The sequence below is a fragment of the Pristiophorus japonicus genome, chromosome 11, assembly GCF_044704955.1.
Source record: "Pristiophorus japonicus isolate sPriJap1 chromosome 11, sPriJap1.hap1, whole genome shotgun sequence".
Lineage (NCBI taxonomy): Eukaryota > Metazoa > Chordata > Chondrichthyes > Pristiophoridae > Pristiophorus > Pristiophorus japonicus.
This window is the reverse complement of record NC_091987.1, coordinates 216321583-216345807: the sequence shown is the minus strand read 5'-3', so window position 1 is coordinate 216345807 and position 24225 is coordinate 216321583. Positions and strand designations below refer to the sequence as shown.

The 24225-nt window shown below is 45.6% G+C and overlaps 1 protein-coding gene across 4 annotated transcripts in view; it reads right to left on the bottom strand.

Moving 5' to 3' along the window:
• Positions 1-7637: 7637 nt before the first annotated feature.
• ten1 (TEN1 subunit of CST complex) overlaps positions 7638-24225 on the bottom strand; it is a 33009-nt gene continuing 16421 nt past the window's right edge. For 2 of the 4 annotated variants that reach the window (XM_070893174.1, XM_070893172.1), the window contains exons 2-5: positions 22755-23079; positions 20021-20131; positions 18426-18583; positions 7638-8298 (exon numbers count right to left, since the gene is read on the bottom strand). In XM_070893174.1, the coding sequence (XP_070749275.1) occupies positions 8141-8298; positions 18426-18583; positions 20021-20131; positions 22755-22855 (528 nt within the window). In that variant the 5' untranslated portion in view covers positions 22856-23079 and the 3' untranslated portion in view covers positions 7638-8140. Of the gene's footprint in view, positions 8299-18425; positions 18584-20020; positions 20132-22754; positions 23080-23396; positions 23565-24225 lie in introns of all 4 variants that reach the window. The other 2 variants (XM_070893173.1, XM_070893175.1) reach the window with 2 other exon arrangements.

The following is a 24225-nucleotide window of genomic DNA, read 5'->3' as shown; positions in this document are numbered from 1 at the left end:
ACACGGACTGCAGCGGTTCACCACCATTCCCTGGGCAACGAGGGATGGGCAATAAATGCCGGCCTTGCCAGCGACGCCCACATCCCAACAACAAATTTTTTAAATGCTTCAGATTAAAGAAGTTCCTGAGGGGAGTCACCAGAAGCAAGCCCAACAACACTCACTCCCCAACACGCTAAACCTTTATAAATCACTGGTTAGGCCCCCGCTGGAGTATTGTGTCCAATTCAGGGCACCGCACGTCAGGAAGGATGTCACGGCCTTGGAGAGGGTGCAGAGGGAGATTTACTGGAAAGGTCCCAGGGATGAGGAACTTCAGTTACGTGAAGGAACTAGAGAAGCTGGGATTGTTCTTCTTGGACCAGTGAAGGTTAAGGGAAGATTTAATGGAGGTCTTCAAAATCATGAGGGGTTTTGATAGAGTAGATAAGCAGAAGCTGTTTCCAGTGGCAGGAGGGTCGATAACCAGAGGACACAGATTTAAGGTAATTGGCAAAAAATCCAGGGTGGAGGAATGAGAAGTTTTTAATTTTTTTTACACAGCGAGTTGTTGTGATCGGGAACGCACTGCCTGAAAGGGCGGTGGGAGCAGATTCAATAGTGACTTTCAAGAGGGAATTAAATGAACACTTGAAGGAGAGAAAATTGCAGGACTACGGGGAAAGTGCAGGGGAGTGGGACTAATTGGATCGTTCTTTCAAAGAGCCGGCACAGGTATGATGGGCCGAATGGCCGCTTTCAGTGCTGCATGATTCTATGGTTCATCCCTTCCAGCTGTTGTTAATGGTCTTTGTTATGTCTGTAATGCACTTATGAATGACTCCATGAGGTAATGTGTTGTACTCAAACTGTAGTGACCTTGGTCCTTTATTCGTAACTCCAGAGTGAGGCACAAGCATAGTGGGCAGCCTTTTACACTGGGCCCTGCACACCTATGCAGATGACCCTCAGGTCTCCCACTGCAGTGCCCTCTGGTGGATAGCCTCTGCCACAGGGGCAGGAAACCCCGGTCTCCACCAGTTGCACCCTCTAGTGGTGCCAGCATAGTATATACACAGTGTAAACCTTATTGATAGTACATCAGGTAACAAGTCTCCATCTTATGCAACTATATAGTGACTATACAGAGAGTATATCTATAGTCTGCATTTATAACAGTCTTTTTGTGACCACGTGCGTTCTGATGCTTTATAGATTGTTGATGTCACTGGATGCAAGACACCCAGACAAGGCATGGAACGATAGGGCACGGGCTGTACTCTGGAAAAGTGACAACTATGTCACACTGGGCAGTGGCAGTGCCAGTAATGGATCGAACACAGAATTCTAGTATTTGACTGTATGCGCCGCCTGATATGGGGGGATCGCCCAATATAAAAAAGTCTTAAAGTGAGAAAAGTTATTCAGCCCACCAGGACTGCTCCTTCCATACTCCATGCATGACTGGCAACCCACTTACAATCTCCATACTCTCTTCCCAATCTTCAGGCGAATTACTGCATAGAATATACAGCACAGGAGCAGGCCATTCGGCCCAACTGGTCTATGCAGTTATATATATATTTTTTTTTTAAAAACATAAATTACTTTAATTTTTGATTTAGCCAGTCATAAATTTGGACACGACCCTGAGAAATGTCCTGTGCACAGCGCGAGTGAGAGAAGGTAAAATGGCATCGTTCTGGATCGTACGGTACCGTGTAATAGAATGTGACCACTCAAAAGAGTCACAATCCTGGTAACGGTGGGCTTGGCCCTCAAGCGGTTCCTCAAAGTTGTTCATTAAGGTCTGACCTTGTCAGCAGATAATGCCGCTGCTGTAAGTAACATCTGTGATCCTCTGGATTTGAGGAGCCAGAGTATAGGAGACTGTCATTTAGAGACAGAAACGACCACAGTGACATCTGCAAGAACATTCTACTCATTATTCTACTCACATTAAGAGTTAAATCACGGTGAAGAGAACCTCAGGAAGTGAGATATTGAACAGCCGACTTGTTTGCATGCCCATAAATCGGCATTTGGTACAACGACAAAAAGAAACAGACCTTTCAGTCAAATAGGTGGCCATGATCTCACAGAATGGCAGATCAGGCTCTAGGGGCCGTATGGCCTACTCCTGCTCCTATTTCTTATCTTCTTACCCCGGCTCATTTGACTCCTTTTACAAAATAGCAGATACATTTCTGGAAATGCTGGGTGAATTTTCTCAGTTGTTATTTAGCCATTTTAGCCGCACACCCTGTGCACTCTGCAACTGGATTAACACACATTTATACTGGGTGAGTGCGTTGTTAGCTGCACAAGCAGCCTCGAAAGAACATGGATACAAAAGCTGCAGCTGAAATAAGAGAAGAAATGCTGGAGTCAACGTTTCAGGTCAAAGACCTTTCGTCAGAACTGGTAGAAGTTAGTGATTTAACAGAATTTAAGTACAGTGTTTGGGAAAAGGCTAAAGGGAACAGGAGGAAAGAACAAAATGGAAGGTCTGTAATGGGGTGGAAGGCAGGAGAGATTAAATGACAAAATGGATGATTGTGCATTGGCAAAAAGGGGAGGGATTAGGAAAAATAAACAAAAGATGGATCTAGAGGAGCTGCAAGTGGCAACAAAAGAACCATTACCAGCATCTGCTGTCAGAAAGAATGAGGGCAGTGGTTATGATCTGAAATTGTTGAACTCGATGTTGAGTTCAGCAGGTTGTAAAAAGCAGAATATCCTGACTGACTTTTGAGTTCACATTTCAAAGCCATGCACTCCCAATGATTTCACTTGGTATAAAATAATCAACAGCTTTTCTGGAAAGGGAAAATAAAGCCCTATTTGTCTTTCTTTCTCGTCTCTGGGTGACACACACTCCATCTTGTTCCTGCCCGATTTGAGGCTGAGAAACTAGTTTAAAATCTAGAGATTGTGAGAGAAACAAGCAGCCCTTCCCCCTGCTCCCGTAACCTGGTAAACGGGCCTGCTTGGAATTGAAATGTTTACCTGCCTTGGGGGCAAGAATAAATATAAATGTGTTTTACTAAAAACAAGAAACTATTTTAATTGATTTATGAAGAGAGCGCATTTATTAACTTGACACTCAGCCCCTCAGAAGCATTCGGAGAAACTGAATTAGCCACAAACATTCTCTGCTCATGCACAGTGGGATCGCAATGCAGCTGTTCCTTAATACACTTGTGCCGAGATAATGGCCTCAGGTTTTTATTAAAACATCATTATCGACAGATTGTTAGGCAGGGGATGTATTCCGGTTAACCTTCAGAATGATTGGAGAGAGTACTGTCCTTAATGTGTCTGGCGAACTGATGTTTATTCTCTCTGTAAACAGATGCGAGAGGTTACACAATTCCAGAATTCCCGACTGATCACCAGCTCCACAAAGATGCCAGCGGTTCCAGGAGAGGGCTCATCGCCACTCTCAGGGTAACTAGGAATGGGAAATAAATGGAAGCCTTGCCAGCAACGCCCACATCTCAAGAAAATTTTTTTTTAAAATGCTTCAGATTAACAAGTTCATGAGGGGGAAAACGTTGGGAGTCCATTATTAAAGAAGCAGTAGCAGGACATTAGGAAAAGCAAAATTTGGTCAGGTAGAGTCAGCATGGATTTATGAAGGGGAAGTCATGTTTAACAAATGTGCTGGAGTTCTTCGAGGATGTAACGAACAGGGTGGATAAAGGGGAACCAGTGGATGTGGTGTATTTGGATTTCCAGAAGGCATTTCACAAGGTGCCACATAAAAGGTTACTGCACAAGATAAAAGTTCATGGGGTTGGGGGTAATATATTAGCATGGATAGAGAATTGGCTAACGAACAGAGAACAGAGAGTCGGGATAAATGGTTCATTCTCTGGTTGGCAACCAGTAGCTAGTGGGGTGCCGCAGGGATCTGTGCTGGGACCCCAACTATTTACAATCTATATTAATAATTTGGAAGAAGGGACCGAGTGTAATGTAGCCAAGTTTGCTGATGATACAAAGATGGGAGGAAAAGCAATGTGTGAGGAGGTCACAAAAGAATCTGCAAAAAGACATAGACAGGCTCAGTGAGTGGGCAAAAATTTGGCAGATGGAGTATAATGTCTGAAAGTGTGAGGTCATGCACTTCGATTTTTTTCTGCCAAAGAGCAAGTTATTATTTAAATGGAGAAGGATTGCAAAGTGCCGCAGTACAGCAGGACCTGGGGGTACTTGTGCATGAAACACAAAAGGATAGTATGCAGGTACAGCAAGTGATCAGGAAGGCCAATGATATCTTGGACTTTATTGCAAAGGGGATGGAGTATAAAAGCAGGGAAGTCTTGCTACAGCTATATAAAGGTATTGGTGAGGCCACACCTGGAATAGTGCGTGCAGTTTTGGTTTCCATATTTACGAAAAGATATACTTGCTTTGGAGGCAGTTCAGAGAAGGTTCACTCGGTTGATTCCAGGGATGAGGGGGTTGACTTATGAGGAAAGGTTGAGGAGGTTGGGCCTCTACTCATTGGAATTCAGAAGAATGAGAGGTGATCTTATCAAAACATATAAGATTATGAGGGGGTTTGACAAGGTGGATGCAGAGAGGATGTTTCCACTGATGGGGGAGACTAGAACTAGAGGGTATGATCTTAGAATAAGGGGCCTCCCATTTAAAACAGAGATGAGGAGAAATTTCTTCTCTCAGAGGGTTGTAAATCTGTGGAATTCGCTGCCTCAGAGAGCTGTGGAAGCTGGGACATTGAATAAATTTGACAGAATTTGACAGAAATAGACAGTTTCTTAAACGATAAGGGGATAAGGGGTTATGGGGAGCGGGCGGAGAAGTGGAGCTGAGTCCATGATCAGATCAGTCATGATCTTATTGAATGGCAGAGCAGGCTCGAGGGGCCGAATGGCCTACTCCTGTTCCTATTTCTTATGTTCTTATGTCACCAGAACCAAGTACAACAACACATATCAAGCCGGAGCTTTGTGTCCAATTCTGGATGCCATCCTTCAGGAAGGATGTCAAGGCCTTGGCGAGGGTGCAGAGGAGATTTACTAGAATGATGCCAGGAATGAGGAACTTCAGTTATGAGGAGAGACTACAAAGCTGGGATTGTTTTCCTTAGTGCAGGGAAGGTTAAGGGAAGATTTGATAGAGGTGTTCAAAATCATTTGGGTCGAGTAAATAAGGAGAATCTGTTTCCGCTGGCAGGAGGATTGGTAACCAGAGGACACAGATTTAAGACAATTGTCAAAAAAAAATCTAGGGGGGGAAATGAGGAGACATTTTTACGCAGCAAGTTGTTTCGATCTGGAACCCACTGGCTGAAAGGGCGGTGGAAGCAGATTCAATAGTAATTTTCAAAAGGGAATTGGATAAATACTTAAATTGTGGAGCTATGGGGAACGGACAAAGAGATTGGGACTAATTGAATCGCTCTTTCAAAGAGCCAGCACAGGCACAGTGGGCCGAATGGTCGCTTTCCGTGCTGCAAGATTCTATGAACACCCAAGATGACCAGTCTGCACTCGTTACTACACAAGGTCTCACTTTTACAGCTCCCCTCTTCAGTGTCCAACGTGATCAATTGATCCATTTCTATATCCCCACCTTTAATGTAACAACTTGCATTTATACAGTGTCTGCAAGGTAGTAAAATGTCCCAAGGTGCTTCACAGGAGCGTTGGACACAGCCACAGAAGGGGATATTAGCACAGGTAAGCGGTAGGTTTTAAGGAGCATCTTAAAAGGAGAGAGAGAGGTCGAGAGGTTTAGGGATGGAATTCCAGAGCTTAGGGTCTAGGCAGCTGAAAACGGCTGCCAAGGGTGGGGCGATGAAAATCGGGAATGAGCAAGAGGCCAGAATTAGAGGAGCACAGAGATCTCGAGGGCTTGTAGGGCTGGAGAAGGTCACAGAGATGGGATGGGGCAAGGCCATAGCTGGCTAGTGCCCTTTATGAACTGCTCCCTCGCCAGATTGTCTTAATCCCCAGCCAAGTGTGCTGCAGGCAAGCTTTTCCTAGTACTAGTAGCCCATACAAATTCAACAAACCTGTGCAACGGGTCAGCTCATGCCCTTTTTTTCCTCCATTATCAGAAATAGAAGGCTCATTTATTTTCTTTAAACCTCTGAACAGTAATCGGGATACAAGCAGATTTGCACCCAACCTTGACTTCGGTCCAACAGTCTCGAGGTCAGCAGCGATTTAAAATAGAAAACGGGCTCTCGAGATGCTGTTGGTTCCAATCCCCTCCTTTATCTGTGCTTCAAAATTGCACGTAGAATCACCCCACCCCCCCCGCCCCCACGAAGGGACACCATGAATACCACTTCCGTACTGTGAATGGGGAGTGCTGCGTGCAGAAACGACTCGTTTCTCCCCCCCACTTATGTGCAACCATGAATTTATACATTTGCTGTGAATGACGAAGACAGATGCCTTAGTTGGTTCCGAACATAGCCCAGGGGCGTCTTCTAACTGAACGTACAGCTCTACGGTCCTGAAAGTCCTCAGAATCATTCACCATAAAGAACAATCTTCAAACACAGCGAGCGTGTGCCTGGATGACAAATTAAATTGCAGCTCAGTTGGCAAATGATTAAGGGGCAACTCTGGCGCTGTATAAAACAAAAAAAAGACTTGGATTTCTGTCGTGCCTTTCACACCCTCCAGACATCTCAAACACTTTGCAGCCAGTGAAGTACTTTTGAAGTGTTGCAATGTGGGAAACGCAGCAGCTAATTTGCCCACAGCAAGCTCCTTCAAACAGCAATGTGATAATGACCAGATAATTTGTTTTTGTTACGTTGATTGAGGGATAAATATTGGCCCTGTTCACCGGGGATAACTCCCCTGCTCTTCGAAATAGTGCCGTGGGATCTTTTATGTCCACTTGAGAGAGCAGATGGGGCCTCGGTTAAATGCCTTATCCGAAAAAGACGGCACCTCCGACAATGCAGCACTCCCTCAGCACTGCAGCGGAGAAACAAATCCCATCGAGAACCAGGAAAGGATGTACACAAGTGTCTAGATGTGATGTAATCCTCATTTCTGGTTGAATGAGGTTCTCCAGTAAAGAAACCGCAGTAGCTGAGAAAAGGACCCCGGATCACTGGCATTACTGAAACTGCTCAGATGCAGTAACAAGCGCACCGTATTGACTTTCTGGTATCTAACAATGTTGCCTATCTAAGATCAGCGAGAGGCGCAGATTATTTACATCAAAGCGGCAGCAGTGAGAGAGGAGCATCGATTGGCAACTCCCTAGAACAGCAGTATTACGCACACACCTCGTGTACAGCCAGTATTGTGTGGTGTTACCCACAGGATTCAGTGAGGGCTCATTATGGAGATTGTCCACGGCATACAGCAGGGGCTGTTCAGAGGTTACCCCAGGGCACAGAATGCAGCAGGCACTGTGTAGGCTACTCTCAGGGTGAAGGATATAGCAGGTATTGTGTAGAGGTTACCCACAGGGTTGTTCGAGTGATCACAAAGCATTTTACTGAGCTGCTGGGTGAAGGAGATAAATGGGACCTGGTTTCAGCACGATCTCTGCGAGTACCTGTTCCATTTTTCATGTAAGTACGATGGCTTGGTACTCCCCTGCATTAACTAATTAAATAAGCAGAGTGAGGATAATGCAGACCCACAACCACCGCCTTGTACATTTGGAGGATTTATTCCATAAAGACAGCAATGAAACGAACATCCCGCAGGCTTAAATCTTGCACATTACAAACAAAAAATGAGTAACACTGCAAAAAGATCAACATTCACATCAGATCCGGCTCCCTTCACTGATGCAGGGCACAATCTTGAACAATGTGGGTTATAAACGAGAGCTCACAATCGAGCACTGAAGTGCACAATCATTCAATAAAGCATTCCAGAAATTGCAACTCTAATTAAACACAAAAGCAACAGTCTAACAGGAGGTTACTTTCACCTGAACTTACCAAACATTTTTGAAAGGCAAAATTGTTGAGGAGTTCCGAATGGTGAGGCGGGTGATGATGTGGAGGGAGCAGACAAGGACGTTCAGCATTCGTCCAGAACAGAGCAGATTCAGATAGATCAGTCTTCACAGTAATTACAAACAGCCGACACACCCGAGAGGCACTATCGGTCGTGGCGAGTGCGACAGAGAGTTTGAGTGTGCGTGTTCACCCATCCCTTTTGTTCGCGACCTCTGTTTCAAGGGTACTCCTTCCATCTCTTTGTTGGAAGTACTTTCTCTGCTCCTGTACGGCCCGCTCCAGTAACGGAAAGTTAACTCCATCCGCGTCCAGTAGCAGCCGAGCCTGGATCACGGGAACATTGTCTGAAAATACAGCACAGTGCCACCGAGTTAACAGCAAGCCAATCACAAGTGCAGCATGTGCATAGCAGACAAAATGAGGCAAAAGCGAATGGTTATTTTGAAGTCCTGTGGCAAGTTGGCTCACCTCAGCCAGGGTGCGACAGCTGGCATCTCGCCCCCAAGCGGGAAAGAAAATAGCCAGGGTTGGAACGCCTAGAACTATGGGACATAGCCTAAACATTAGTGCCAGGCCTTTCAGGAGTGAAGTTCGGAAACACTTCTACGTGCACAAGGTGGTAGGGGTTTGGAACTCTCTTTTCCAATTGTTAATTTTAAATCTGATTTTGTTAACTTTTAATTAACAAATTAATTTTGTTAACCAAAAGGTATTAAAGGGATATGGGGCAAAGACGGGTGTATGGAGCTAGATCACAGATCAGCCATGATCTTATTGAATGGCAGAATAGGCTTAAAGGGCTGAATGGCCTCCTCCTGTGACCATGTTCCTATCCAGTGACTGAATAACATTTTTAAATTTACTTTACAATGAATCACATCAACAATAGGAACATAAGTTGACACTCAACCCAAGATGCAAGACATTAAAGAACGAGGTACAAATATTCCAGTGAGCCCCTATTACACCCCTACATCCTCTTTTCTAATTAACCCAAACAGAAAGGATAAAGAAATTGTCAAAACAGGAAGAAAAAACCCATCATGCCATAACTTCCCCAAATTTACTGACCCCATAAGAGAACTTTCAATCCAAAGACAATAACTTGGCCATGTTAATCTCTAATTATCGACATAGATTTAGAACAATGATTATGCCCAAGAATATTCCACAACTCTACTTGTGCAAGGACCAAGGTTTTAATGGAAGGGTTTTTGGTTCTTCCAGCAATCCATCCATAATCCTGAATTCTCATCAGAGGTATTTCATCTGCACATAAGCAAATCTTATCTTCGTCACCCCTTACTCATAAGCTTCTGGGGATTACTAGGGTTTCCAATGCCGCCACAAATTGTAATGAAGAGACTGGATATTCTCGCATTGTGCACTCTCCAATGAAGGAGATAACATCATTTCATGTATCTGAACTTAGAGGAACTATATACATCTGATGAAATGAGGTCAAAGCTAACTAAAGATTATGGGCCCAAGTTTCCACATGATTTGCGCCTGATTTTTAGGAGCAACTGGTGGAGAACGGACTATCTTAGAAATCGCAATTCTCCACATTTTTTTTTCTGCAGTTCTAGTCAGGTAGAACAGTTCTACTTTGGAACAGAATTTTTTCTTCAAAAAGGGGGCGTGTCCGGCCACTGACGCCTGATTTCAAAGTTTCCATAGTGAAAACGTACTCCAAATTAACTTAGAATGGAGCAAGTGAAGATTTTTGTAGAACTGAAAAAACCTGTTCTACACATTAAAAAATCAAGAGTAGGTTACAAATTAGGCGTCCAGAACGGGGTGGGGGGGGGGGGGGGAAGGGAAGTCATTAAATTTTACAATAAATCCTTATTTATACTTCTACAAATATTATACAAATAAATCCAACCTGAATAAACATTTATAAGCAAAGAAAAGATTAAATAAACCATCTTCCTACCTGTGTGAAAGTGCTTCAGGCATCGTTCGTTCCCGCGGGGGGTGGGGAAGGAGACAGCGGTTTGTTGCCGCCGTGGAGGGGAGGGAGGGGAAGGAGACAGCGGTTTGTTGCCGCCGTGGAGGGGAGGGAGGGGGAGGAAACCACCGTTTGTTGCCGCGGAGGGTGGGGAGGGGAAGGAGACAGTGAGAAGGGAAGCCTCAGTGCTGATGTGCTGATGGCAATGTGCTTTTATTAAAAAATGTTCAAAAATTAAACAGCTACAAAGAACTACAAAAATGGCCGAGTGCCAATGTTTCCTTCACACTGCGCGTGCGCGGACGCTCCAACGCGCACGCGGAGCGTTGCCGGCAGGAAAAAAACTAATTTAAATAGTACCCGCCCCCTCTCACTTACAAAATCGGCGCGAGTGTAGGCTCCGCCCCCCTGGGCGCCGCGCCAAACAGACAAGGAGCTGCAAAGCGCTCGAGAATAGTGCGTTTTTTTTCTGGCGCCGTTTTAGGCGCGAAAAACGGGCGCCCAGCTCGGAGGGGCGCCCATTTTTTATCCTGTGGAAACATGGGCCCAAAGACTTGCATTTATGTAGCCACACCCTAAGCTAAGCTGTTCCAGTACTACAGCACTGGCATCTATCCAACAAGGTGGATAATTGTCCAGGTATGTCCCGTTCGCAAAAATCAAGGCATAATTTCAAAATTTGCATATGACACAAAATTCCGAAATGTGAGGATAATCGGACCGGAGGTCAGGAGGACACAGACTGTAAAATGGGCAGACACATGGCTGATGAAATTTAGCGCAGAGGAATGTGAAGTGATGCATTTTGGAAGAAAGAATGAGAGTGAACCAAATGGTACAATTTTAAAGAGGGTGCAGAAACAGAGAGACCCGGGGGTTTGTGTACACAAATCTTTGAAGTGGCAGGCCAAGTTGAGAAGGCTGTTGAAAAGGCACACAGGATTCTTGGCTTTATAAATAGAGTATAAAAGCAAGGAACTTCTACTAAATCTTTATAAATCACTGGTTAGGCCTCAGCTGGAGTATTGCGTCCAATTTAGGAAGGATGTTAAGGCCTTGGAGAGGGTGCAGAAGAGATTTACCAGAATGGTCCCCGGGATGAAGGCCAACTATCTTCAGCTGCTTCATCAATGATCTTCCCTCTATCACAAGGTCAGAAGTGGGGTTGTTTGCTGATGATTGCACAGTGTTTAGGGCCATTTGCAATAATGTGACTGGGATAAACGCAATTGCTGCAGGCAGTCTCCAGCATCATAGGTTTTATTGGCACTGATCTGAAACTCTCATTATTCGCCCTTGACCCACACATACTCCCCTGGTTGACGCGAATCCAACAGTGTCTTTTCAAGCAGTTCCTCGCCCCTCTTGCCTCCCCCACTCCCCGTGACTTAGTGCGTAGATAGTCGCAGCGTTAAACCGCACCGACGCCCAATCTGCAGTGGGCAACGATAGGGTGCTGCAGTCGACCTCCGCACCTCCCAGTGTCCATGCTCCTGCTCGCTCCCCAATGGGACCCAACTGCAACATGCACAGTTTTGGTGAACAGACAAATGGCTTGCTGGCTGTGGTACTGGATGGCTGCTGATGTCTGGTGTAAGGAACAGTCCTATACGGGTTCCCTCGCTCAGCAGTTTGCCCAAGTTGATGACATTGAAGGATTCCAATCACATCAGATAAGGCATTGTACAGAAAGCTGAGGTGTACAAGGGCATAACGCAAAAACAGGCCTTGATAAGAGATCGAGCAAGGAACCTTGAAATTGAAAAGCTGTTCCAAGAGAAGGTGTGCAGGAAGTGTCTCCAGCTCCTCCAACTCAAGCACCGAGTCTCAGAGCTTGAGCGAGGACTGGAGGCACTGAGGAGCATCCGAGAGAACGAGAGGTACGTGGATAGCTCGTTTCAGGCGTTGGTCACCCCACAGATTAAAAGGGTACAGGAGGATAGGGAATGGGTGACCGTCGCACACAAGAGGATGGCAAGGCAGGTAGTACAGGAGTCCCCTGAGGCTATCCCGCTCTCCAACCGGTACTCTATTCTGACTACTGACGAGGGCGGTTATGCCTCTGGGGAGTGCAGCCAGGGCCAAGTCACAGCACTGTGGGTGGCTCAGCTGCACAGGGGGGGAGGAAGAAGACGGGAAGGGCTATAGTGATAGGAGATTCAATAGTTAGGGGAGCAGATAGGCGCTTCTGCGGCAGCAAAAGTGACATCAGGATGGTGTGTTGCCTCCCTGGTGCAAGGATCAATGATGTCACTGAGCGACTGCAGGGCACTCTGGGGAGGGAAGGGGAACAGCCAGTGGTTGTGCTCCACATTGGTACCAACGACATAGGTAGAAAGAGGGGTGAGGTCCTGAAAGCTGAGTTTAGGGAGCTAGGAGTAAGATTGAAAGCCAGGACCTCAAAGGTGGTAATCTCGGGATTACTGCCAATGCCACGTACTAGTGAGGGTAGAAATAGGAAGGCTAGTCAGATAAATACGTGGCTGGGGCATTGGTGTAGGAGGGAGGGCTTTAGTTTCCTGAACAATTGGGACCGCTTCTGGGGAAGGTGGGACCTGTGCAAGTCGGACAGGTTACACCTCAACAGAGATGGGACCAATGTTCTCGCAGGTGGTTTTGATTAGTACGGTTGGGAGGGCTTTAAACTAGCTTGGCAGGGGGATGGGAACCCAGGAGAGGGCTCTGAGCTAGTTAGAGTGAGTGAGAGCCCAGATAAACAGGACCCCAAGAAAGAATGCAAAAGGCAGGAGGCAACAGAGCAGAGTAGCACTGGGGTAAGTGTAAACCACAAGGTGATAGGAAGGGACAATATGTATGAATATAAAGGGGCTGCAGAGGGGTCAAAACTAAAATCATGGTTTAAAAACTAGTATTAAAACACTTTACCTAAACGCACGCAGCATTCGAAACAAAGTAAACGAGTTGACAGCACAAATCATTACAAATGGGTATGATTTGGTGGCCATTACAGAAACGTGGTTGCAGGGTGGCCAAGACTTGGAATTAAACATATAGGGGTATCTGACAATTTGCCCCACCGTGAAGTTATTATTTGGGAGCCTATAAACTACACCCACCAGTGACTTTTTCCCCTTACTATCTCTAATCTCCACCCACAATGATTCAACATTTTATTCATTAGAGCCAATATCGTCTCTCATCACTGCCCTGATATCATCCTTTATTAACAGAGCTACCCCACCTCCTTTCCCTTCTTGTCTGTCCGGAAATAGTAAGGGGAAAAAGTCACTGGTGGGCGTAGTTTATAGGCCCCTAAATAATAACTTCACGATGGGGCGGGCAATAATCAAGGGAATAATGGAGGCATGTGAAAAAGGAACGGCAGTAATCATGGGGGATTTTAACCTACGTATCGATTGGTCAAATCAAATCGCACGGGGTAGCCTTGAGTAGGAATTCATAGAAGGCATACGGGATTGTTTCTTAGCTATCTTAGATCTGGTTCTGTGTAATGAGACAGAAATAACAAGCGATCTCCTAGTAAAAGATCCTCTCGGAATGAGTGATCACAGTATGGTTGAATTTGTAATACAGATTGAGGGTGAGGAAGTAGTGTCTCAAACGAGCGTACTATGCTTAAACAAAGGGGACTACAGTGGGATGAGGGCAGAGTTGGCTAAAGTAGACTGGGAACACAGACTAAACGGTGGCACAATTGAGGAACAGTGGAGGGACTTTTAAGGAGCTCTTTCATAGTGCTCAACAAAAATATATTCCAGTGAAAAAGAAGGGCGGTAAGAGAAGGGATAACCAGCCGTGGATAACTAAGGAAATAAAGGAGAGTATCAAGTTAAAAACCAATGCGTATAAGGTGGCCACAGTTAGTGGGAAACTAGAAGATTGGGAAAATTTTAAACGACAGCAAAGAATGACTAAGAAAGCAATAAAGAAAGGAAAGATAGATTACGAAAGTAAACTTGCGCAAAACATAAAAACTGATAGTAAAAGCTTTTACCGATATATAAAACGGAAAAGAGTGACTAAAGTAAATGTTGGTCCCTTAGAAGATGAGAAGGGGGATTTAATAATGGGAAATGTGGAAATGGCTGAGACCTTAAACAATTATTTTGCTTCGGTCTTCACAGTGGAAGACACAAAAACCATGCCAAAAATTGCTGGTCACGGGAATTGGGAAAGGAGAACCTTGAGACAATCACTATCACTAGGGGGGTAGTGCTGGACAGGCTAATGGATCTCAAGGTAGACAAGTCCCCTGATGAAATGCATCCCAGGGTATTAAAAGAGATGGCGGAAGTTATAGCAGATGCATTGGTTATAATCTACCAAAATTCTCTGGACTCTGGGGAGGTACCATCGGATTGGAAATCAGCTAATGTAATGCCTCTGTTTAAAAAAGGGGGCAGACAAAAGGCAGGTAACTATAGGCCAGTTAGTTTAACACCTGTAGTGGGGAAAATGCTTGAAGCTATCATTAAGGAAGAAATAGCGGGACATCTAGATAGGAATAGTGCAATCAAGCAGACGCAGCATGGATTCATGAAGGGGAAATCATGTTTAACTAATTTACTGGAATTCTTTGAGGATATAACGAGCATGGTGGATAGAGGTGTACCGATGGATGTGGTGTATTTAGATAAGGTGCCACACAAAAGGTTACTGCAGAAGATAAAGGTACGCAGAGTCAGAGGAAATGTATTAGCATGGATAGAGAATTGGCTGGCTAACAGAAAGCAGAGTGTCGGGATAAATGGGTCCTTTTCGGGTTGGAAATCAGTGGGAAAAATTACAACATGCTGCGGTGCAGAGGGACCTGGGGGTCCTTGTGCATGAATCCCAAAAAGTTAGTTTGCAGGTGCAGAAGGTAATCAGGAAGGCGAATGGAATGTTGGCCTTCATTGCGAGAGGGTTGGAGTACAAAAGCAGGGAGGTTCTGCTGCAACTGTACAGGGTATTGATGAGGCTGCATCTGGAGTACTGCGTGCAGTTTTGGTCACCTTACTTAAGGAAGGATATACTAGCTTTGGAAGGGGTAGAGAGACAATTCATTAGGCTGATTCCGGAAATGAGGGTTTACTTTGTGATGATAGATTGAGTAGACTGGGTCTTTACTCGTTGGAGTTCAGAAGGATGAGGGGTAATCTTATGGAAACATTTAAAATAATGAAAGGGATAGACAAGATAGAGGCAGAAAGGTTGTTTCCACTGGTCGGGGAGACTAGAATTAGGGGGCACAGCCTCAAAATACGGGGGGGCCAATTTAAAACCGAGTTGAAAAGGAATTTCTTCTCCCAGAGGGTTGTGAATCTGTGGAATTCTCTGCCCAAGGAAGCAGTTGAGGCTAGCTCATTGAATGTATTCAAATCACAGATAGATAGATTTTTAACCAATAAGGGAATTAAGGGTTACGGGGAGCGGGCGGGTAAGTGGAGCTGAGTCCACGGCCAGATCAGCCATGATCTTGCTGAATGGCGGAGCAGGTTCGAGGGGCTAGATGGCCTACTCCTGTTCCTAATTCTTATGTTCTTATGCAAGGTGCAATCTCATGGGAAGGGGATGGTTTTTCATCTAAGAGTTGAGACAAAGAACTCGACATATCATAGGTTAAATGGTCCTGTCCATTAATTACCCCAGGCCCACCCCTAAGAAGAGAATAAAAGAGATGTCTGAAGAGCTTTTCAGGGCAGACAGTGCAGAGAAGAGCTGTTAGTGCCACCAGTCGTCTGTGTGATTGGGACTAATACCAGCTACTTGTCATGGTCGTATGTGTTGTGTTTGACTATATTTGAACTACCGCTCCCATAATAAAATGCATTCTGACTCCTTCGACCCTTTTTGGTTAATCTGTGCGTGATCTTGTATCCAAATCAGTAGGGGATTATGAATCCTCACCTCCTCATCCCCAGGTGGACATTGCTTTGGGTGACTGTTACTGTCTCTTCTAATTCAAGCTCCCCAGCTGTATGCTGGGCTATCCGCCTGTGCTATTCACAAAGCTTTTACCAGTCGCTAGTGGCCCAGTGTAATCTGCTCGCTTCTGTGGTGAAACCTGGAATACACGTTGGGACATGTGGAGCAGAGGACATCATTTGCAGCGCACGAGTCAAGGTTAATCGCTGTAAATTCCTCCTATGCTTGAATTTGCATTCCTATAATAAATGGATATATATTTATTTTTTAATGAAGCAGTCTGTGCTCATGTTCAGCAAGACTTGGATAACGTCCAAGATTGGGCTGATAAGTGTCAAGAAACATTCGCCCACACAAGTGTCAGGCAATGACTATTTCCAACAAGAGAGAGTCTAACCACCTCTACTTGACATTCAACAGCATTACCATAACCGAGTCGCCCACCATCAACATCACCTTTGACCAGAAACTGAATGAGACCATCCACATAAACACCGAGATCAGGTCAGAGCCTGGGTATTCTGTGGCGAGTGACTCACCCACCCCCCCAACTTCCCAAAGCCTCTCTATCATCGACAGGGTACAAGTCAGGAGCGTGATGGACACGCTTCACTTCCCTGGGTGGGTGCAAATCCGCATTAAATTGCATCTTCCACCCGTCTACCCATCCCACTGACCTGCCGAGGGGGTTCCTGAAATATTTTACAGTCCTCCTCACTGTTTTCCATACCTCCTACTTTTGTGTGGTCAACAAATTTCAAGATTGTGTTCTCTATCCCCAAGTCCAAATCACACATATACATAAGAGAGAAAGTGGATCAAGCACTGCCCTCTGCTGGTCCCGCACCTGCAGTACAGGCAGCTCGCTCCGACTCCTTCTTCTTGGCTGAAACATAACTTAGAATCACAGTGGGAGAAGCAGACCAAGTAATTCGCTTTTGAAAGGGAAGTGAAAAAAACAAACGTTTTTGAAAGTGGGACAATGGGCACAGTGGCCCGACTAAAGGGTAGGTGCACTTGCCGATCATTAAGATTTTTCTCTGCCCCAATCTACAGGGCGAATCTTGCGCCGATATTCACCTGTGTTTTGTATTTCCGGTCGGGGCGGTGTTGAGGGGCGGAAGTGCCCTTTGGATTGGGTCGGCCGCCCAACGAGTCGCTGCTGACGTCACAACGTCCCTCCCCTTCAGTTAAAGGGCAAGACCACTGCGAGCTCTGCAATAAGTTTAGTTCGGCCCACTGGGCCACCAGTGAGGGTTTCGGCCGGGCCAATGGCCCGGTAACCCAAGAGAGGGTGCCAGGCCGCCAGCCCACGGCCACCATTGTCGCGCTGACCTCGGAGTCGGCCTACAATTAAAATAAAATGGTGGCGCCAGCAGCGTGCCCTCCGCTTGAAGGCCGGACGTGCCGCCCAGGTACACACAGCTTCCCGCAGGGGAAAGCTGTCAGTGGTACCGACCAGTGGCCACTCCGCTCCTGGGGAAACCTGTTCCCCCCACTCCCGGCCCGGGGCAATTTACAACAAGTCGGCCCATATGTCTGCCCCCAGTCGGTGAGGCCTATCAGCTCCATTACCGCCTCTCAGAAGCGGTATTGGAGCTTAAGGAGGGAAATTGCGGCCCCATATAATTTTGCAGCACAGGAGGATGCCATTCAGCCCACTGTGCCCACTGTCACACTTTCACACCTTTTCAAAAAAGTTTGTTTTTTTACTTCCCTTTTAAAAGCTACTACGTGGTCTGCTTGTCCCACTGTTCTAACAACCATTGTGTAAAATAATTGTCTCCCGACCTCTCCTTTCATTCTTTTGGTGATCTTAAAATTCATATCCTCTAGTTATCAACTGGTGGGACTAGTTTTTACCTATTTATCTCATGAAAATCCTTCATAATTGTAAACACCTGTTCTGTAACGCATCTCCTTTAACCTTCTGTTTTACTGAAGAGTGCTCATTTCTCTAGTCTGTCCTCCGAACTAAAGCCTTTCATTCCCAGTTCCATCTTAGAGAATCTTTTCTCACCCCCTCCGCTGCCTCGATATCTATCTCAAACCATGCCTCTCTCTCCCTCTCCCATCATCCCCAACACTTTTATTCAAGACACTTAGTCTTGTCTGAGGTATTATCTTGATTGACGCATGTTGAGATCTGAGATTGAGGACAATGCAGCATAGTGTGTGGTGGGGACAGAAGGTGATGGCACCCGTCTTCTCGCTATTTCGCTGGAGAAAGTTAAGACGCAGCCAAATGGATATCGGATAAGCAGTCAGTGAACTCTCAGGGCATGGAAAAGTTGAGAGAGATAATGGAAGGGTGGAACTGGCGGTCATTGGCATTGGCTACAACAGTAACTTGTATTTATACGCACCTTTAACGTAGTAAGCTGTCCCGAGGCGCTTCATCGGAGCAATTTATCAAACAAAATTTGAGACCGAGCCACACAAGGTGACATTAAATCAGTTGACCTAAAGCTTGGTCAAAGAGGTAGGTTTTAAGGAGCATCTTAAAGGCTAGGTCCGTTTTGATTCCGTGGGAGATGCGGAACCAGACTGGAGGGATTCAGACAGAGAGTTGCGCGAGATATGGGGCTGGGGCACACGTTATCATTCATTCAGCCCTCAAAGCCTCACCTGTTGTGATTTCCATCTCTCCAAGTACCATATACTCTGATCCAATGCGAGCTTCAAACGGTTCCACCAGTGACGTACGGACACAAAGCTGGTAACCGATCGAGTTGTGATGCACTGAGAGAATTGCCTCGGAGATCCCGGCATCGTAATTAGTTAACCTACATAAAGAAAAACATTTAGATGGAGGTGGCGACGATTAGAAGAGCAGTGTGATATTCGAGAGAGGCAGGTCTGAAATTCCGCTGCGTTATTTTGCGCTCCGTTGGAGGAATTTACCAATCGAGAGATTTTACTCCCCGTCCAGGTGGCCCTGTATCCACATTTGTCGAGCAAAGCAGCTTATCGTGGAAAAAGCAGGACCTCTTACCAGCTGATCTTTCCTGCACTGAGAAATGCTACACTTCCCCGAGGGACCAATGGGCAACTCAGCTCCGATGAACAAGTTAGAGAAAGAAATACCGAAACAGAGAACTTACAACACAAAAATACATAGAAGCTACAACACAGAAACAGCCAGCGCCCATGCTTATACCTCACAGCACCCTCCTCCCACTTTAAACACCGCTTCCCACCCGCCCGTACATTCCCTGCTCCCTCAGGTCTGCACCAAGTCTCCCCTTAAATGCATCAATTAATATATAGATATACAAGCTCCCAAGTAGATTGCAAAACGTTCAATCTGAAATCATTTTTCGGGTTAAGCATAACTTCAGGACAAGGAGACAGAAACAACAACAACTTGTATTTATATAGTGCCCTCACCATAATAAAAACGTTCCAAGGTGCTTTACAGCAGTGTTATAAGGCAAAACAGATAAATGTGACACCGAGTCATACAAGAAGAAATTAAGGCAACTTGTTCAAAGAGGTAGGTTTTAAGGAGCGTCTTAAAGGAGGAGAGAGAGGCGGGGAGGTTTAGGGAGGGAGTTCCAGAGTTTGGGGCCCAGGCACGGCCACCAATGGTTGAGCGATTATAATCAGGGATGCTCAAGAGGCAGAATTTAAGGAGCGCAGACATCTTGCGGGGTTGTGAGACTGAAAAAGATAACAGAGATAGGGAGGGGGCGAGGCTATGGAGTGATTTGTAAACAAGGATGAGGATTTTGAAATCGAGGCATTGTTTAACTGGGAGCCAATGTAGGTCAGCGAGCACAGGGGGTGATGGGTGATGGTAAACAATCAAATAACATTTCAGGACTGATTTCGGGAAGCACCTGTTCACAGAGTGATGACTGCGTGGATGGTCTCTAGATTGCGTAGGGTAAGGTATTGGCAATCAATACTTGGAGTATTCAAGAGCCAGTTAGATAGTGATTAGGATGGGGCGTTGAGAGGGTTCTAGGTTCCTATGGAAGAATGAACTAGATGGGCCAAATAATGTGTATTTATCCCAGTGATCTTTCTCCCTATAAACAGAAACCAGCTGGGTACCAATGTTTGGATTCACCCCCCATTACAGACCCCGTACTAACCAAGCACCTTTCCTACATTACAAAACTGACTACACTTCAAAAGTACTTCCATCGGCTGTAAAGCGCTTTGGGACGTCCTGAGGTTGTGAACGGCGCTAGAGAGATGCAAGTTTCTGCGCGTACCTGCCAAACGTTCTCAATGCACTTCCTTCCTCAACTCCACCCGAACAAATCTCCCACAGAAAGTGAAACACTCCAGCCTGGGGTAGCATTTTGCTCTTTCCTTGGCCCAGCCTAAGAATAAAAGAAAATAATCAAAATTAATTTTAGTTTCACTATTTAACAGGAGTCACCTCATCATTTGTATTCCCAAGACCGCCACACAAGGAGATTGGAGGCTTTGAAAGATCCTGCACACAACACCAGTTGGTTATCACTCATCATATGCTGACAGAACATGAATCACCATGAATCCTTTGTATTCAGCAGAGAAAACAGCTGGCAGTAATGCTTCCAAGTTCACTGTGACAGGAATTCCTGGAGGAAGCAGATTAAATGTGGCTCAGGAAGAAATCACTGCCATAACAATAGCAAAAAAATAGTTTACCAAGTACTTACGGCACAGAAAAAGTCATTCGGCCCACCGCTCCGTGCCGGGGTTTATGCCCCACCGCTCCGTGCCGGGGTTTATGCCCCACCGCCCCGTGCCGGGGTTTATGCCCCACCGCTCCGTGCCGGGGTTTATGCCCCACCGCTCCGTGTCGGGGTTTATGCCCCACCGCTCCGTGTCGGGGTTTCTGCCCCACCGCTCCGTGCCGGGGTTTATGCCCCACCGCTCCGTGCCGGGGTTTATGCCCCACCGCTCCGTGTTGGGGTTTCTGCCCCATCGCTCCGTGCCGGGGTTTATGCCCCACCGCTCCGTGCCGGGGTTTATGCTCCACATCAGCCTCCCACCCCTCTCCATCTCACCCCATCACCATATCCTTCTATTCCTTTCTCCCTCATGTGTTTATCCAGATTCCCCTTAAATACATCTATACTATTTACCTCAACCACTCCCTGTGGCAGCGAGTTCCACATTCTCACCCCTCTCTGGGCTCTCCTGAATTCCCTTTTGGATTTACTGTTGAATATTTTTCTTGCATCGCTACTTTTAGTGATCCATGTATCTGTATCTCCAGATTTCTCTGCTCCGCTCCCTATTTAGAAACTTGCTCTCCAAGGAACATGTGGCCACTTTATTCTTCCTACCAAAATCTATTGCCTCGCACATAACTATATTGAAGTTCATTTGCCATTAGGTACACAACAGGCCCTTACCGGTATCATAGATTGTTCTCACACACAGCCTGAAATCACTCACTCCCTCCCTCGAGAGTGTGTGCATCTGCTTTGGGAAGAATGTTTTTTTTCCCGCTTTGCATGGGTACTGAATTCAGCGTAGACAACGTCAATGTTATAATGAGTTTTATTTTGATATTCAAATATCCATGAGTGCAGCATGTATACTTGGGAGAGGGCTCCAAGCCCCATTCACACACCACCCCTGTGCTCGCTGACCTACATTGGCTCCTGGTCCGCCAACGCCTCGAATTTAAAATTCTCCTTCTCATGTTCAAATCCTTCCTTGGCCTCGTCCCTCCTCCCTATCTCTGTAACTTCCTCCAGCCCTACAAACCTCCGAGATATCTGCGCCCCTCCAATTCTGGCATTTTGTGCATCCACAACTTCCAACGCTCCCCCAATCGATGGCTGTGCCTTCAACTGCCTGGGCCCTAAGCTCTGGAAGTCCTTCTCCAAACCTCTCCACCTCTCTCTCTCTTCCTTAAAACCTACCTCTTTGACCAAGCTTTTGGTCACCTGTCCTAATGTCTCCTTTGGCTCGGTGTGAAGCACCTTCAAACATTTTACGCCATTAAAGGTGCTATATAAATGCAAGTTGTTACTGTCTATGGCACCCTTGGCGAAGACCTCCATATATAATAAAACAATTGTAACCAAATAGTAAGTTGCCTAACAACCCAATGGTCTTGAGTTCAAAGCCACCAAGTTGTGAAACTGAATGCAATAAACCTAGCTATGTGTGGGCTGGCACCAGAAAAATTGTAATGAAAAACCCAACAGGTTCACTAATGGCCAGTCTTCAGTCCCACAATACATGGTTGATTCTGAATGACCTCTAAAGAGGCTAAGCAAGCCATTCAGTTATAAACCAACTACCTATAGTACAAAACAGAACAAAATATCTGCAATGACTCAGGCATCAGCCTATTAACCCTGCAATGCCCTCCCACCAGTGTCTGGAGATTGGGACCCATGTTGAGAAAGCTGACCTGCACTCGCCATTAAACAGCCTGATCTATCTCAGCCATTTACCCAGATCCCCCATTAACTGCACTTATATGGTTTCATCCTTTGACGTTGTCTACGCTGGATTCAGTACACATGTAAAGAGAAAAAACATGCTTTCCATCCCAAGGTATGTCCTGTTTCACTGGCTGAATACACTCAAAGATGGGACACAGTGTTATGTAGAGTATTGGGAATGTTGAACCAGTTGCCATGCGCGCGAGTGTTCAATCAAACAGTTATCACAGCCAACCACAGTGCTGTCGTCAGACAAACCACATACATTGGATAGTGCTAAGTGGGATTTTCCCCTTCCTTTGTACAGGGGTACAGTGACCAACTGGCGCATCTACCTGAAGTCCTGGCCAACATCATCTAACGTAGCAAGGACTGAGTATTGAACGTGGAAACTTTTGTTTCAATGGGCCAGTCCTGTACTTTTAAAAAAAAAAAATTCAACTGCACCATCAGCAGAGCAAAAGTCCATAGAGTAACTGTAAGTGTGTTTTGACTATTTAGGCACCATTACACCACAGGGGTAATCTGACGAGCAAATCACGTGGCCCACCTTTTATTCCATTGATTGTAGGCCATCCGGCCCCGCCATATTATCGCCCAGGCAGTGAAGGTGGAAATTGCCCTGCACACAATTTGCCTTGCATCGCTCATTAGGGCAGAGAGCCTCGGCTTGCTTCAATGATGTGACTGATGACCAAACGAGAGAGGTCATCTTCCAGCTGCTCTGCTAGCGTACAACACCCTTCCATCTTGCTCGATTGTTTCCGTTACTCGATTTTCTACCTGATTTGTTGACTGCTGCTCTGCAGTGATTGGATGTCTACTGAAACCCATCGAGCTCTTTAACAATCATCCTTACCCATTTCAAGATCATTCTGTGGATATGTGAAAATATATAAGCAATAAAGACAGTGAAGTGAACTGGATATGTGAAAATGTATAAGCAATGGAAAATAACTAAAAGATTGTCAGACTGCAAATATTACAACATCAGCACAATTAGCAGAATTGCAAGGTCTCAGTTACTAGTCACGCCAGTAAAATTGTAACATTTAGAAGCAATGCCTGAGGAAGTTCTTTAGTAAAAACAGCTCATATAGATGTTGGCTCATGAGTGGACAAAGGGAAGGAGGGATCAAAAGGGATAGGCTGAACTAGGATATCACTCTAATTGTATCTTGTTATCTTGTACCAAAAAATGTATAACTGTGTGCCTTCACAATGTAACTTCACTTGTCCGTAGGAAGTGGGTACACTCTATCAAGAGTATTCCTTCTGTCTGATAAGTCTCGGCCGGTAAGACATAATATTAAAGACTGCTTTGTTACAAGCTCCTTTGGTGTTCGCCTCAGTGTATTCGCTGAAACAGATTGAAGGAAAAGAATCCAGAAATTATCAATTCATGCAGTACCTGCCTCACCTGTTGTTCTTCCTGGGCACAACACATTACACTTGTCTGTATTAAATTTCACCTATCCATTACATATTTAACCTACTCAATTTGCAATTCCCAAACAATCTCTTCAGATTCAACTCTCCCTCCTAATCTGGTACAGTCTCTGCAATTGTGACCAGTTTGTATTAAACTTCCGAATCGGTCACGGATCCCTGTGGTACTCGGTTCTGAAAGTACTCCTGAACCCAAAACATGCTTCCTCAAACAAATGCCACTGCTTTTAAGCCTGCCGAAGAATGCCACTTCATTTACATCAAGTTGTTGCATCTACTTGAACTACTGGTATTTATGAAGGTCATGTTCCTTAGTGAGTACTGGAAGGTAATAATCAGATATTAGCTCTCTTATTTGTGTGGTGTTGCTGGTACAGAATGATTGCTGAATTTGTTTGGATATTAGTCAAAAATTCACTATGTGAAGCACCTGGAAATATTTCTATGCAGTAAGGTGAGGAAATAGATCCTTCCTCAGATGTGGTGCCCAGACTGGGAGCAGTTCTGGGCCCCACACCTTAGGGAGGATATATTGGCCTTGGAGGGAGTGCAGCTTGGGTTCACCAGACTGA